General features: G+C 53.5%; 5 protein-coding genes across 5 annotated transcripts; 2 read left to right on the top strand and 3 right to left on the bottom strand.

Moving 5' to 3' along the window:
- Positions 1-1,279: 1,279 nt before the first annotated feature.
- SETTUDRAFT_84614 (uncharacterized protein) lies at positions 1,280-2,099 on the top strand (the record flags this gene model as incomplete). The annotated part of the gene is made up of 3 exons (XM_008022160.1): positions 1,280-1,611; positions 1,850-1,954; positions 2,006-2,099. The coding sequence occupies 3 exons, from the start codon at positions 1,280-1,282 to the stop codon at positions 2,097-2,099; spliced, it is 531 nt and encodes a 176-aa protein (XP_008020351.1).
- A 5,185-nt stretch (positions 2,100-7,284) lies between these two features.
- Positions 7,285-9,170, bottom strand: SETTUDRAFT_170384 (uncharacterized protein; the record flags this gene model as incomplete). The annotated part of the gene is made up of 3 exons (XM_008022486.1): positions 7,285-8,333; positions 8,388-8,983; positions 9,034-9,170. The coding sequence occupies 3 exons, from the start codon at positions 9,168-9,170 to the stop codon at positions 7,285-7,287; spliced, it is 1,782 nt and encodes a 593-aa protein (XP_008020677.1).
- Positions 9,171-9,387: 217 nt separating this feature from the next.
- On the bottom strand, positions 9,388-10,646 carry SETTUDRAFT_162196 (uncharacterized protein). The gene is made up of 4 exons (XM_008022485.1): positions 10,500-10,646; positions 10,225-10,359; positions 10,078-10,178; positions 9,388-10,027 (listed from the first exon to the last, which is right to left on the bottom strand). The coding sequence occupies exons 1-4, from the start codon at positions 10,518-10,520 to the stop codon at positions 9,682-9,684; spliced, it is 603 nt and encodes a 200-aa protein (XP_008020676.1). The 5' UTR covers positions 10,521-10,646; the 3' UTR covers positions 9,388-9,681.
- A 267-nt stretch (positions 10,647-10,913) lies between these two features.
- SETTUDRAFT_133112 (uncharacterized protein) lies at positions 10,914-13,312 on the top strand (the record flags this gene model as incomplete). Its single annotated transcript, XM_008022484.1, has 3 exons — positions 10,914-11,140; positions 11,189-13,102; positions 13,165-13,312. The coding sequence occupies 3 exons, from the start codon at positions 10,914-10,916 to the stop codon at positions 13,250-13,252; spliced, it is 2,229 nt and encodes a 742-aa protein (XP_008020675.1). The 3' UTR covers positions 13,253-13,312.
- A 65-nt stretch (positions 13,313-13,377) lies between these two features.
- Positions 13,378-15,367, bottom strand: SETTUDRAFT_113276 (uncharacterized protein; the record flags this gene model as incomplete). Its single annotated transcript, XM_008022483.1, has 1 exon — positions 13,378-15,367. The coding sequence occupies one exon, from the start codon at positions 15,365-15,367 to the stop codon at positions 13,523-13,525; it is 1,845 nt and encodes a 614-aa protein (XP_008020674.1). The 3' UTR covers positions 13,378-13,522.
- Positions 15,368-15,543: the final 176 nt, after the last annotated feature.

The raw sequence follows: 15,543 nt of genomic DNA, 5'->3' as shown, positions 1-15,543 counted from the left end.
CAGGGCAGGGCAGGGCAGGGCAGGGCAGGGCAGGGCAGGGCAGGGCAGGGCAGGGCAGGGCAGGGCAGGGCAGGGCAGGGCATGGGCATGGGCGTCGTCTCCCACGGCGGCCTGGCGGTGCAGCGGCGGCGGCGGCGGCGACGGCGCAGACGGTGCAGACGACGTCATGGCGCCCAGCGGTGCCTACCACTACTGCCGTCACAACTCCCAGCGCCCTAACCTCATGCTCATGCTCATGCTCGCATTTGGCCTGCACCAGTGCGAGTGCCTGTGCGACAGCGCCTGTGCTTGTCCGCGCCCTTCTCTCAAGAAGTGCCACGCCGCCCGCCGCCCGCCGCCGCCATTGCTTGCTGCTGCTGCTGCCGCTGCCGCTGCCTCTGCTCTGCCCTGCTCTGCTCTGCTCTGCCCTGCCCTGCCTGCTCTGCATCTGCCTCTGCCTCCTGCCCTTCTCTCCTGCCCCAGCTCTGCTCCTACCACCGCTGCGATCCACTGCTCCTCCACCCAGCCCGCTCCTTGCCTACCAACGCGTACCACCATCACCACCCCCCCAGCCGTGCAATTCCTGGCAACACTGCTTCGGCCACCACGACGCTAATTGACCGCTTCGAATCATCCGCCCTCATCCTTGCCGATCAACACAGCAAACCAAGGGCGTGCGCCGCTGCCACGAGAAGACCGCTCGCACGCCATAGCACCCGAGCACAGAGCCTGCCACTGCAGAGACTGCACTCTCCCACTGCGACACCATCACCGCGCCCGCCACTGCTGCTGTGTGACGGCGGGAACCAAAGCACAAAAAATAAAAATAACCCACCAGCGACAGACGACCAAAAAAAAAAGGCCCCCTCCCCACCACACGTCGACGCACCCCGGCCTGTCACTGCCTGCGCCCAAGCACCATCACGAGGCGGGTGCAGTCATACGTAGTACGCAGATTGATCAATTGCACCGCGCGCTATCGAGCGAGCATTTTGCCGCCCGCCGCCACGACGACATCGACGCACCACACACACAGCATCGCTGCGCGCTCGGAACACCAACCCTGTCGCTGCCAGGCCACGCTACCATCGCAGGGATTGTCGTCTCGGGAGACCCTGAGGCATCATCGGGTTTAGCTTCTGACCAGGGCTCCACCCACTCCTAGCATCCTTCCACATCAACCGTGTGGCTCCTCAGCCTTGGCTTGAACCCACACACGGCATCCTCTTGCCGACACTCGCCCACCTGGCTCCATTCCCTAAACCTACTCTCGGAGAGCCGCACTGTACTGTCTCGTGCAATGAACCCGCACATTTCAGTCTCCTCCTACCCGCCGCCTACTTGTACGCCCGACGACCGCCGACTGTCCTATCCCGACAACATGTCGACTTCCTCCTCCAACTCGTCCGTCAGCGACAAGGACATGGCTACCGACCCCACCCTCCAACCGCGGCCCCGTCTCGGCAGCAGGAAGTCGAGTGGCACCATTATAATACCCCGCGACAGCCCCAATGTCGAGATGAAGGAGGAGGAGGAGGAGTACGACGACGGCGATGCCAGGACCATGAGCCCTCGCCGGAGTAGTGAGGAAATCGAGAAGATGGGCCAGGACGCTCGCCAGGCTTTGATAGAGTGAGTTGACCGCCTTTGTCCCTCTCCCCCTCTCCCTCTCTCCCTCTCTCCACCATCCACGCCCACGCTCGTTGCCCGTCTCATGAATCTTGTCGCTGCGTCGACCGTCAACGACGCTCTGCCCGACACAATGGGTCGCGCGGCTGTCGCGTCTTGGGAGCTGGGGAGCGAGCTCGCTGCCCGCCTGCCCGCCTGCCACCCTCTTGCTGCCTGCATCAAGCTAACCCGTTTTCGCCAGACAAGCCAAAGCGCTCCAAGCTAGCCTTATGGAAATCGTTGACCGCGTCGAAGTCGTCAAGAACGAACACGAGAAGCTCGAGGGCGGCAATAGGTTTCTGCAGTCGTACGTGCACTCGTGGCCCATGATGGTGAACATGTCTCTGACTCATCCCAGATATATCGGCGAGCTCATGCAAACAAGCAAGCTCACGTCGGCCGGCGCTGGCAAGTCGACAAAGGTCAAGGGCAAAGGCAAAAGCATCAAATAACAATCAACACTCGCTCCTTCTTTGACAGGCCCTGCCAGCCTCTACCGTGTCGGCCTTGGACCCAATCCCCGACTCATCATGGACACGACGCGCCTATCGAATTCTCACTACCACGCAATCATGATGGTCTACTGCCTTACCTACTGACCATGGCCACCCACACACACGGCATCCTTCCAAATCCACGACACACCAATGTTGACCGCGTTTACGAGCATCTGCATAGCGGTACAGGACTGGGAAATCGACGTTCATCATCGTTCCACTTTTCGATTCAGCACACAGCTTCTGTCTTACCACGTTGCGACAAACATTTCGACTCGGCTTTTGCTTGGCTCGGTGCTTGTCGCTAAATTTGATTTTGCGAATATACCACGGCACAATTTCGCCACCCCACACTACTCATATTCGGTGTTACATTGTTTGGCCGACGCTTTTTGCCTCTACCCATATATTTTTCTTTCTTTTTTTCTGGGGGTCATGACGATTTACGGTGTTTCCGGAGTTGATCCATACCTGGGTTCTACATACTGCAGATGGCATATCGTGTATGATACGCACATCTTAGTTTTTTTTTCTGCTTGTTTTTTGGTTTGCTTTGGAGCTGCGACGGAAGAAAGAAAGGCTATTTTGATGATCATAGGATGTGTAGGACGCGACATTTTTCGAACCCCCTCATCAGATTCAGTTGGCGTCATTCAAGGGCTGGCAAAAAAGCCGAGAGAAAAAAAAACATGAGAAATAAGCAAGCGCACATGTGCACAATTGCAACAAAGCACGACATATCGCATTTGCACAAATTGCCATGAGTGAGAATGATGGGTGTGTGGGTGTACGTACACCAGTGATAGCAGAGAGCAGTCCTCCCCCCTTGGGAGGCACACCATACGATCAGGCCCCAACGTTTAAGATTGCGACATAGGAACGATCGCGATGGTTCCTTTGACTCCAACACCAGCTCCCTTTCCCCCCCCCTTCCAAGCGCCACCGAGGGATGGGAGGGGGGGGCGGGCAGGCGGGCAGGCGGGCAAGGCCAGTAGACCCGCGCATCCGTCCGTCCAGTCCGTGCAGCCACGGCCAACACCTCAGCCAACACTAAGCTAAGCTCACCTTGGCCCGCCCTGCCACCTAAATAGTTGGAATCCAAAGGCATTAATGCCCAAGCTAGCCGCACACCCCCAATCAGGCCCCAAGAGGCTTTGGAAAGAAAAGGTAAAAAAAGGAAAGGCAAGGTAAAAAAAATTAAAAAAGAGGGGACCAACCTCCTTGCTAACGGGGTAAAGTAAAATATACTGTACAACAGCAGTAGCAATAACGAACAATAACAACGACGCAATGCATAACACGCACACAAACACACACACACACGCGCGCGCCCCCTCACACGTACGCACGTACGCATGCGGGAGAGGAAAAAAAAGAGGGATGCGGTGAGCGTGCTTGGAGTGTATGTAGGGGGGGGGGGCAGACGATGGGTGGTGTGCTGCGGTACGGGTACGGTACGGTGCGGCATAAGATGGGTGGATGAGTGTGCGATTCATTTTCCATTCCGCCATCTTTTTGCATGCATGGGAATCGTCCAAGTTGTCGTCATGTGATGGCTGTCCCCCAGCTACTTGGAGGTTTTTTGTATGTGTAGGTGGGGAAGGCATGACTTGGTATATGAAAATGTATGTGATACCTTCACTGGCTCATAACCAAATAACTAACAGCCTTGTTGTATATACATGCCTATACATGTATACAACAAACTCTCCATCCAACTATCCCCCCTCGCCCTCCTCGCCTGTCCTTCCTCCAAGTACCTACCCCCCAGGAGCGGAACCCCCAAAATAAGTCCAAGCATGGGTCTATGGCATTGGCATTGAACAACGTCCCTCCATATCCACACATACATACCCAAGTGTACAGACAGGGAGACAGGGAGGCGGGATGAGGTAAGATGGGGTGAGATGAGATGAGGTGAGAGTGACAATAAAGGATATGCCCAAGTAATGTTTCGTTTCATCTTTTGGAAATGAGCATCGAATGCACACATGGGCTGTGGCTTGTCGCGGCGTGTATACCGCCCCTCCATCTATGTAAGTATGCCTGCTAGTGCGTCATGTGCGGAGAAACAAACCAAACAATAGAAATATCGACCTCATCAATTTACGTACACAGCAATGCTATCAAAATGCCAATCAGTACCCTATCCCACCTCTACTTACTAGCATCTCAGTACGCGCGTTGCAAACACGCCCTGTTGATGCTGTTGTGTGAGCATCAGAAACATCGTGGCATGCTACCCTGCTAGTAGCTGGATCGAAACGGGACCTTCACTATGTACTTGGTTCAATTGGCCCGGATGACTATTCCCTGGCCTCGCCGAAGATACACGTACTTATCTGGTTTCCCTGGCTCGTGTTACGGGGATGGAATGTTGGCGGTACGTGTACAGACACATGGATGAGTAGCGGGCAGAATGGGTCGAGGGCAAATCAGTATATGCTTCTCGCGCTTGTGGTAAAAGAAAGGCAGTGTAATGCTTCTGATGCGTTGGATAAGCGGGTACGATGATTGTTGCATGTCTCACAGGGTAGTAGACAGGACATGATGTGATAATCACTGGAAACCAGATGGACCCGTATATCCATGTGTATAGTCACCGCCGTCGAGATACAACTAGTTCACCAAACCAAGACACAAACGGTACGCATAGACAAGAAGAGGAACAAAAAAAAAGCACGACAAAGTCATACACAATGCATACCCAAACCACGCAGCCAAGCCGCGGAAGCATGCGGGAAATTTGCACCCAAGACGACAGAAAGCTTGTTATTCCAAGAAACTTTGTGTCTGAGAAGAAGGGGGGCGGAGAGGGAAGGGAAGGGTGGTAAGAGAAAAAAAAGAAGAAGAAAAAAACAGCGAGCTGAATCAGAAGGTGAAAGGAACAAAAAGAACCCACTCATACCTGGCACTGTAAATCTAGACGTACTGGTACATTTCTTTCTTGTCTCCTTCCCTTGTCCGGATTGTTAATTCCAACTTGGATCATCTTCCTGCAATGCATGTATGTAAGTGTAGATGTAGATATAAGTAGGAACAAGAAAGTAATTCTATCCCTTCCATTCCCCATTCCCTCATTTTCTCCCTCCCTCTATCTCTCCCTCTCTCTCTCTCTCTCTCTGTCTGTCTCTCTTCTCTTCTCCTTGATATACCCACCCGCCCACCCCCTCTCCTCCCAGAGTCCGCCCCAGACCACAGCCCGAAGAGACCAAAAAAAGAAAAGCATTAAAAATAGAACTCAAGTAAGTAGTAGAATAACACCCGCATAACTATATAGACTCCACATATATATATATCACGCCCACTCGATAATAACAACCCCGACATCATCCACACACACACACATAAGTACGTACAAAATCACACCAGTGCATGTGCGACGAGCCCGACACAGCGGAGGAGAATACGAGACGGTATGATTTGCGAGGCCAAGTTTGCCGGGTTATTTCGCGGGACGGGGGGGGGTATTAAGGTGGGCGGGCGGGCTTGCGCGCACATGTGCAGGGATGGTGGGGGGGTTAACGAGCGAGGGTGGGTGGGTGAGCGGAACCAAAGCAAAAGACAAGGGGGAGGCGTCGTCCGCCATCCGCTTCCACGGGTATTTCTTAGTACACCTAGTGGCGCTTGAGCTTGTCTTCGAGAAACGCCAAGCGAAGATGGGGTTAGGACTTGGGGCTAAGGGACGAGTAGTGTGTGTGTGTGTGAGTGTGTGTGGTGTGGGAGGGTGAAGGTTTCTGGTTGCTTGTGTCCTTGGTGGTTACAATATTTTCTTGTTGTTGTTGTTGTTGTTGTTTTCTTTACTTCCGTACCAATGAGACGCCGTGTGTTCATGTACGTCTTCCATGGGGCTTTCTTGGGTTGTGTCCCGTCATCATGGTCATTCGGCGTCCTGACTCTCTTTTTCTCTCCAAAGGGAATGCGATCCGGAGACCGCCATCAACGGTAGATGCAAATCGATACATCTTATCTGGTATCGAGCGGTGCCATTGGCTTGCGGGACGGGACGCCGAACGAATACCATGGTGGCTGTCCATGTGTCAGGTATGCGTGGGATTGCTAATAGATGCTTGGCACGGGTCTACGGATACGAGGACTACATCTGTAGAAGCCTTGCGTAAGGGATTGAAGATAAAGACTTGAACTTGGGGTTTATTGGGGGGATAGTCTTGGTCAATACTTTGTCTCACCACATGCGTGTTGGTGTACTCTTGGAATACATTGTGACACTGCCTCTTCTCAGATGCTTCGACCTCACATGACCCATGGTGCAAATGCTCTTCAAGGCTGTTTTTTTAGAATACACAGTCATACGCATTTTCATCTGCCAGTGGATAGAAAGGTGTCGAGACTGAGAACTGGTTATTGCAACCATAAGATCCGCTGTTTCGATAACATAGCAGGATAAACTATACACCACAGCCAAGCTTGATCCATCCAATCAACGCGTAGCTCCGTCGTCCGGTACGCTATTTGATCAGCTGATCCACATTGCGACAGAAGCAATAGGAAATCTTACTTGGCCCACGTTTTTGTGTTACGTAGTTGTCTTTGAGTACCATAGTTTCTGACGACTGGGTACCAAACTAATCTTGTCAATTGCACCAGGGTGATGGTATCAGTGTATTTGCGACGGATCTTCAAGCTAGAGATGTCAGCCAGTGCTAGTAGGATATGTGAGAGTTTAAGAATAAAACAAGGAAGTAGAGAACAAGATTACAAAAGAAATGACTAGAGAAGGCTCGATACAATCTGTATACAGCCATGCGTCATGTCGGACGTCAAGCACACACATCACCAAGACCATGATGACTGCTTTACTAACCTTTCGCTATAAATCTGCTCGATTTGACGACTGTCATGCAAAGTGAACCGCTTTGTGAAACCCGCTGCGTCAGCTCACCAGAATCATTCACGACCCAAATAGAAATGAAAAGTAAAAGTAGACTGCTACCAAACAAGAAAGACTCGTGTGCGGGCTCTAGCGCATACCATACGCACTGGAGAACAATCTTGTTGCTGATTTTTCCAGTTAATGCTACTTTGTACATGTCTATATCTTAATAGGGCAGTCCCATGTACTCGAAGTACTCACTATACTCTTGCTGTGCTCAAGTAACGATACAGATATCAACCATCCCTACTTCATCTTCAAAACATCCGCCCACGCTTCAGGGATGACCTTCCCTCCTGCATAGCCCTCGTGCAGCCACTTCTCGCCATCATGTCCAAACTCAATCAGCGCATCCTCGCTGCCCCATTCACCCTGTCCACTCATGCCAACCGGCACTTTGCCTTTACCCTTGACACCGTCCACATATCCCATTGGGAACTGTATACATGGGATACCGGTAAAGTTTGCAAGCCACACGTACTCCATGTTTCTAATCTGCATGTTCGCATTCGTCACACCATGCGATAGTTCCGCCTCGTCAATAGGCCACCCCGCATTTGGCGTGGTAGGCGTAACGATAACGAGACCGGGGTACTTTGTAAACAAATCTGCGAGATGCTGCATAAGAAGATGTCTAAGGCGCTGGGCAAGCAAAAAGTCTGTAGCGGGTGTCTGGCGCCCGACAGTCATGAGAACGCGGTTAGGAGGCGTAAGACTGTAAATCGACTGCTTGAAGCCTGCAACGCCTTCCGCCATGATGGTCATGGCGTGTGCGAGTTGGCCTTCTGTTAGTAGTGGGATACTGATGTCGACGACTTGGTATCCCAGCTCGGTTTCAAAGTAACGTAGTGCAGATTGAAACGCTTCTTGGACGGGCGCATCTGCTCGGTCAACCCATGCCTTGTGTACGCCGAGGACCTTGCTACGGGGTCCCGTATGTTTCTTGGGTGGAGCAAACAGCGACGCAGGGTAGTTTGAAGGGTCTGGCTGCGCGAGGACGCGGTATGCGATTTCGAGATCGCACATGTTGCTTGCGAGGGGCCCGCGGACCGTCACAGATTTACCAGCATTTGGCATTGGCGCAATGGACACGCGCGCATGTGAGGTCTTGAGACCGTACAGGCCGCAGTAGTTGCTGGGAATTCGGACTGAGCCACCACCATCAGAGCCAATGGCAAATGGAATGAGACCGTGGCCTACGGCAGACGCGGCGCCTCCTGAGGAGCCACCTGGATAGTAGGAATTGTTGTATGGGTTCAGCGGCGTGCCCCAGTTGGGGTTATTGTTTGTTGTATCTGGGTTTACTCTTAGCAAGTTGCTAGTATCACGACCGAATCATCTGCTCTTACCCATGCCTAGTTCGTGCATCGTGAGTGTCCCAACCATGATGGCGCCCTCTTTTTCCACCACCTCTGCGCACCAACTTGTAACCGTGCTGCCGCCATGGCTAAAGTCGTGCGTCGTGCCAATGTAGTGCTTGTAGCCCTTGACGCGCAGATCGTCCTTGACGCCAAATGGGACGCCGTCGAGTATACCCAGCGGTTTCCCCTCCTTGTATCGCTGCGTCGAGGCCTCGGCTGCTTGCCTTACAAGCTCGACCTTGGTCTCCATAAATGCTGTTGCATACGGCGAGCGCGGCGTGACATCTCTGCGGATGAGCGGCAGCAACTGCTCTACTACGTCCAGCGGTGTTATTGCGCCACTCAAGTACGCATAGTGGTAGTCTTTGATTGAGTAGAAGCGGCTGGACGAGGCGTGGTCAAGCGGTGCGCGAAGGCTCGCCTGGTCTGTATAACTCGCTGGAGCCTCGTCACCGGGCTGGGCCAGCGGCACTACGGTGGGATCGAAACGCGATTCGACGCCGTTGAGCTGGTCGCATCGTCGCAGGGAACCGAAGCCGGCGTTACTCCACAGCAACCCTGGGATTACAGGTACACTCGCAAACCTGGACGAATCAGCGGTTGCATGCAGGATTGAGGCGCAGCAGAAGCTCACAGGGTCGAGAGATGGTTCAGCAGCGCGCCCTTGACCACGGGGTTGTTTCCGGGAGGCGGGGCTTGGTACGGCGCGTCGTGAGGTTTAGGGGTCGGATAATTGAAGAAGCGCAGGGTCGGTTGCTGGCTTTCGGACATGTTGGCTACGTATAGGACCAGTCGCAAGAGGTGATGGAGGAGCACACAAAAAAAGCAGTTGGGAAGCAGTCTGGGCACTTGCAAAAGCTCCTGCCTGTGGATTACAAGCCTAGGAATGCTTCGAGCGAACACGTTTGTTTTCACATGCTTACTAGACGCCAGTCGGCCTTCTTGAGCACCACGATAAGCACCAATGCACAGCATGGCCCGCACAATTGACAGAGCAGAAGACACTCCTCGTTTACGGCTACTAATCTACCATGTCTGGTACAAAAGCTATTCCAGAGCTTTTGCCTTCCCACCTCAGCTCGCACTGGCACCCAAGTACAAAATACCGCCACCGCATGTGTCCCTGAAGCGCACTATCCTCCCAACACTTATTCTCAATTCATGACCAGAGTGACAATTCATCCTTCAGACATCCGTAGAGTCAGTACCGACGCTGCGTTGCCGCCACGTCAGCATAGGGGTGGCTTGCTCTCCTTATTCGTTCGGAGTCGGCCGTGGTTATCTATTTCTTGCCAGCGACCTCGTCTCCCATGCGGTTGTACTCCTTCTGCATGTTCTCGACCTGCTTCTTCAGGTTCTCCATGTCACGGTCCTTGGCCTCGAGCTCCTTCCTGAGAGCGCCAACCTCGCCAGCGCCGCCGGCGTTCTTCAGAGAAGAGTTCTTGCCGCTGGAACCACCCTTGAGGTTCTTGACCTCCTCCTCGAGACGGAGAACATCGAGGATCATGACGTAGGTACGGTTGAGGATCAGCGACAGGAAGAGAGTGAAGCCACAGAGGTACATGTTGCGCTGCGAGTAGAACTTGCGGGCCTGGACCTCCATGCGTTCAATACCCCCAGCAGCGACGCTTCTTCACGTGTTAGTCTCGGAATACAGCGGATGCGTTTATTAACTTACCCTGAGCGGCCCTGGTCGTCCGAGCCGGAAAGCTCGATTTGTACGCGGTAGACGCGGTTGACACTGTCAATGAACAGTATCAGGATGAAGATGAACGTTATCTAGGCCTGTTAGATGCAGCTTGTACCAGGCTGCCACTCTCCATACCTTCATGCCATATTGTAATTTTGCTATTATCGGGCTCTCCGAGATAAAGGTGAAGAGCCTGCGGCGCCATGTGAATGGCAGAGGGACGATGAGGGCGCAGAAGATGAGCATCTCCGTCACCAAGAGGAGGAAGACCTAGAATCAGAAAAGGTCAGCATCGTGCCACTTGTTGCCTTGACATGCAGCGTGAGAGAAGCACGCGAGCGGTGGACATTCGACCAGCAACACTACAATCTCCCAGGAGATGGCATGTTCTAACATAGATGGCCACTCACCAGGCTGTAGTAGAGAGTCATGTTGACGATGGGCAATATTCACACGACGCGAGCTGGAGTTTGTGTGTGAGGGGCGGGGTTGAGCAAAAACAACAATGGATACAAGAAGAGCTGACTGGCAGACAGACGGAGTAGCCGGCAGGGAGCTGATGATGGTGTGGAGGATCTGAGGAGGTTGCAGGAGAGGGGATGTGAAAGTGGGAACCGGGAACGCGATCTGATGAGGGAGCCGCGAGGTGCCTAGTTGTGAAGCTCTACGTCACAGTCCCGGCCGGCTCATTAGCGCATGGGCCGCCCGGCTAGCCTCTTGTGGCTGCATTTGCACTCATATTTTGAGCAGTGCTTTTCTCGATTGAGCGGCGACGCCAGCAACACGCGCACAGCAAGAGCTTGCTTCTCGTTGTGCCGCATAGAATGACTGCAAGTGAAGGTAACGCGGCCGAGTCTGGCCACCAGCCCGCCGACGGTAGTGTCGCATCGAATTCCAACGCCGCAAATGGTGGCAATGCTATGGTCGATGTGAAGTCCGACGCACCCTCGAGTCCAAAGAAGAGAGCCAGAACAAGCAGTGAGGGCCTCGACGGTGCTGCTGCTGATACTTCTGTCAAGCGAGTCAAGGGCGTGGCGCCCATCAAGGCAGAGTACGCTGCATTACCTGCGTAGAGAGGCTCACGTGCTAAGAACACCAGATTTTTGATACATCACAACGGCAACCACGACGACGCAAGAGGGCCGGCCGTGGACGACGACGCGGCCGAGGCAGCCGATGCGGACCGCAAGTCTGGAGGCCTGCCCAAGACTGATGCTCGTGATGCCCCCAGAGGCAAGGGCAAGAGCAAAAAAGAAAAGAAACAAAAAGGCCAAAACACCAGCCGCACTTTTGGAAGCTCTCGTGACAAGATACCACTCTGTGGCACTCGCGCAACTTTCAACGAATTCTCGCCCAAGGAATGTCCATATGGCGAAAAGTGCAAGTTCGAGCACGGTCTTCGCAAGTACCTCAAGGATGGCCGACGGGAGGACCTGACCACTTTTGGTGGCCAGTGCCCAATCTTCCAAGTCAAGGGCTTCTGCCATTTTGGCTGGAAGTGCCGCTTCGTTGGAAGCCACTCGGAAGAGCGCACCACGGAAGATGGCAGGAAAGAGCTGGTCCTGAAAGAAAATGCCGAACTCAAAGCAACAGTTACGGGAGATGACGACGAGGCCGAGGCCGAAGTGGTCAACATCGTGCCCAAGGAAGTCAAGTTTGGTCTATCGAGACGGAAGATTGGCACTCCACGGTCTGACCAGTATCTACAATGGATTGAGAGCAACAGCCGGAGCGAACGAGACATGTTTGATACTGCTCAGATGGACCCGGAGATTCTCAAAGAGGAAAAAGAAGCGCGTAGGGCAGAGTATGTCGAGGCGCCTTTTAGACCGTCTGAGAAGCGAAGACTGTACTATGGGCCCGAGACGCCCGTGCTCGCACCTCTTACCACCCAGGGCAACCTTCCCTACCGGCGACTTTGCATCGACTTTGGCTGCCAAGTAACATGGAGCGAGATGGCCATGGGCATGCCTCTGATCCAAGGTGACAAGGGTGAATGGGCACTCATGAAAGCCCACGAGTCGGAAATCACTCCACCGAAATTCCTATCAAAGAACACAATTGTGCAGGGCTACGACAATTCTACCGACATGAAGTTTGGCGCGCAGATTGCCGCAAACAAGCCATGGCTGGCTACAAAGACGGTCGAAGTGTTGACGGATCACTGCCCCAAGCTGCGCGCCATTGACCTCAACTGCGGATGTCCAATCAATCTCGTCTGCGAAAAGGGAAGTGGCTCTGCACTACTGGACAGCGAGGCCAAACTGGAGCACATCCTGCGTGGCATGAGCTACGTCTCCAAAGAAGTTCCCATCACCGTCAAGATCCGCATGGGGACAAAAGACAACCACCCGACCGCACAAAAACTTATCAAGCGACTCGTGCTAGGCGGCCACGAAGCCGTTGAATCCGGAAAAGGCACATCGGGCGTTGCAGCCATCACCCTCCACGGGCGAAGCAAGCAGCAACGGTACACTCGCAGCGCAGACTGGTCGTACATTGCGGAGTGCTCCGCGCTCATCAACCGGCTCCGCAAGGAACAAGACGCCCAAACCGACACCGTCCGCGAGGCCGATGCCCGCGACCTCGCAAACGGCGGCCACGTCTACTTTGTCGGCAACGGCGACTGCTACTCGCACGAAGACTACTACCAGCACCTCAACAACGCCAAAGTCGACACCGTCATGGCCGGCCGCGGCGCCCTCATCAAGCCCTGGCTCTTCGAAGAAATCGAAAAGGGCCAGTACCTCGACAAGTCTGCCACCGAGCGCCTCTCGTACATTGAAAAGTTCACAAAATACGGCTTGCAGACGTGGGGCTCCGACGAAATGGGTATTGGCACCACGCGTCGTTTCCTGCTTGAATGGCTGAGCTTTGCGCATCGCTATGTTCCGATTGGGCTGCTGGAGCATTTGCCGCCGAATATTCAGGACCGGCCCCCGAGGTTTAGGGGACGAAATGAGCTCGAGACTTTGATGGCGAGTGAGCATTATAAGGACTGGATTAAGCTGAGGTATGTTGTTGACGTAATCCACTGCGATAGCGACAGTATCGATACTAATAATGTACTCTTAGTGAAATGTTCCTTGGCCCTGCCCACGAGAACTTCAAGTTTGAACCCAAGCATAAATCCAACGCTTATGAGATGGAAGCCGAGGGATAGGAAGATGGCATGGCGCAACAGTTTGTTTGATGACTGTGTCAATATGTGGGGTATGCGAACAGAAAGAGTAGATTTGAAGTGTGTTTGTACATACCATAAGTTGGCGAGAAGAGTAGCTCTTTAGAGGAGTTGAGCATGATTTTTGCATCATTTCCTAGCATCTAGAGTATACATACTATCCAAGAACTAGCGCGCCGTGATTCGACGAAGTCCACATGCAATGAAATCTCGCACGCCCTTCGTTTTGTTTCTACATGTCGCCCACCACGGTTAATCCAAGAACCCCACGAGCGTCTCCAGCATTTCTCTCTCAGCCCTCTCGACCGCAAGCACCCCATCCAACTGCGCCTGCAACGTAGCCTTGACATCGCCTAGCCCTTCATCCCTCTCCTTCAACCTTTCTATAATCGCCTTCTTAGCGCCCTCATCCTCAGCCACCAACCACGCTAAAATCGCATCCACACGCTCCAAGCAATACAGCCCCTCACTCAACCTCTCAGTGATATTCTCCATCTCCCAAGCCTCCAGCTCGTCCTTCGACAACCCCTTTTTCCTCTCCTTGCTCCGTGCATCAAACGCCGCGAGACGCGCAACATAATCTCTCCGGAGCGCAACGAGCTTTGTGATCTTTTCGTAGTCTTTCTCGAGGAACTTTGCTAGTAGACGGAAGCGCGAGTCGGAGTTTCCGGGTAGCGAGCGCAGCAGTGACGCAAATATACCCAGGATATGTTCGGTTTGCTGGGGATCCGACTTTTTGGATTTGATAAAGGTGGAAAAGAGAGGTTTGAGGCCGCGGGCTTCGACTACTTTATCGCAGACGACCATGGCGCTGTTGGAGAATAGAGGTGCTTCTTGATCTTGGCTGGCGGCCGCTTTGCCTTTACCGCTGTCGCTGGCTTGTTGCGACGAGTCTGTTGTTTCTTCCGCATAGCCGCAGGCGTGGTCCAGCACTTTCAAAGCCCGGCTTTTGCTTGTTTTGCCGTCGCGGACGAAGAGGAGACAAAGCTCTACTCCTTCTGCTTCTAAGAATTTGGCTTTTCCGAGTGGCTCTTCTGTTACTGAACATAGACAGTTGAAGAGGTTCTCCATGTATTCCTCCTCGTTGCTGTCCTTTTCCGGGTCGTCTCTTCGGTACGGCGCCAGGTTTGTGAGGAATGTCTCGACGCCGTTGGCTTCGGCTACATGGTTCCGGTTCGGTCGGGAGGATTGTGTGAGGATGGAGAGGATCTCGGAGGCGTACTGCTTGTTCTGTGATGTTGATTTCTCGGGCTTCTGGATTCGGTCCAGGAGCCATTTTAGTAGTGTGGTTTCTCTCCCTATTATGTCCGTGTTTGCGGGCTGTGACAGTAAATTCTCAAGCACCTTCGAGGAGTTGTATACGCCTGATGCATCTGCCTCGTCGGTTTCATCGAAGCGCGAGAAGTTGGATATGAGCAGACTGAGCAGGTCTGCCTCCATGAATGCCACCACCAGCGCATCCCATTGCTCCTGCTCTCCTCCCACATCCTCGTCTGTGAGCTCTGATATCATCTCAATCGCGGCGATTGCTATGTCCGTGTTCTCGTGCGCCAGCAGTTCTACCAGCTTCGAGGCCGCTGTGCTCTTTGCGAATTCCTCGTACAACTCCGGGTGCTCCGACAGTATGCTCAGCGCCTTGATTCCCTCATCCAAATCGGCTTCCGAATCCATAAATTTTGTTGGGTCGTCTTCGTACTTTGCGCGCAGCGACGCATTCTTGTTGACCTTTTTCTCAAAGTTGAGCGCCAGCTTGCGCACCCACGGAATGTCATACTTTTCTTCCTGTATCGCCTCGTCGCTATCCTGCGCGTCTATGTATTCCATGGCATCTCGCGCATTCTCATCCAAGCCATCGCCAAAGAACCGTCCTTCGTCATCGTCGCCCGGCCCGTCGTCGAAGTCTGGTGGTAATGAGGGGCCCGCCTCCTCATCGTCGTCTTCGTCAACTACCGAAGCCTGTGCTGTGCCCTTGACGTCGCCATTTCCGTTCAGCTTTGCGGATTTGTAGGATTGCGTTGGATCGGCCTCGTTTGGGTTCTCGAACTTGCGCTTCGCGGAGCCGTTTGCGCTTTTGAAAAGCTCGTCAATGCTCGTCATGTTATCGGCGATTCACGCGAAAACAAAGTAACAAAGACACGGTGAAGGGGAATTGGTGATGTAGGCGCGTTCTGATGGACCTGTCGAACCTGAGAGTCGACACGGTCCCAGCTTGGTACTACAGTGCCCGTGCACCAGATGAGCACCATCGCCAGTTGAGCACCCCCAACAACTCA

Source organism: Exserohilum turcica (genome assembly GCF_000359705.1).
Source record: "Exserohilum turcica Et28A unplaced genomic scaffold SETTUscaffold_1, whole genome shotgun sequence".
In the NCBI taxonomy this organism is placed as follows: domain Eukaryota; kingdom Fungi; phylum Ascomycota; class Dothideomycetes; order Pleosporales; family Pleosporaceae; genus Exserohilum; species Exserohilum turcicum.
This window is presented reverse-complemented; position numbering and strand designations above follow the sequence as displayed.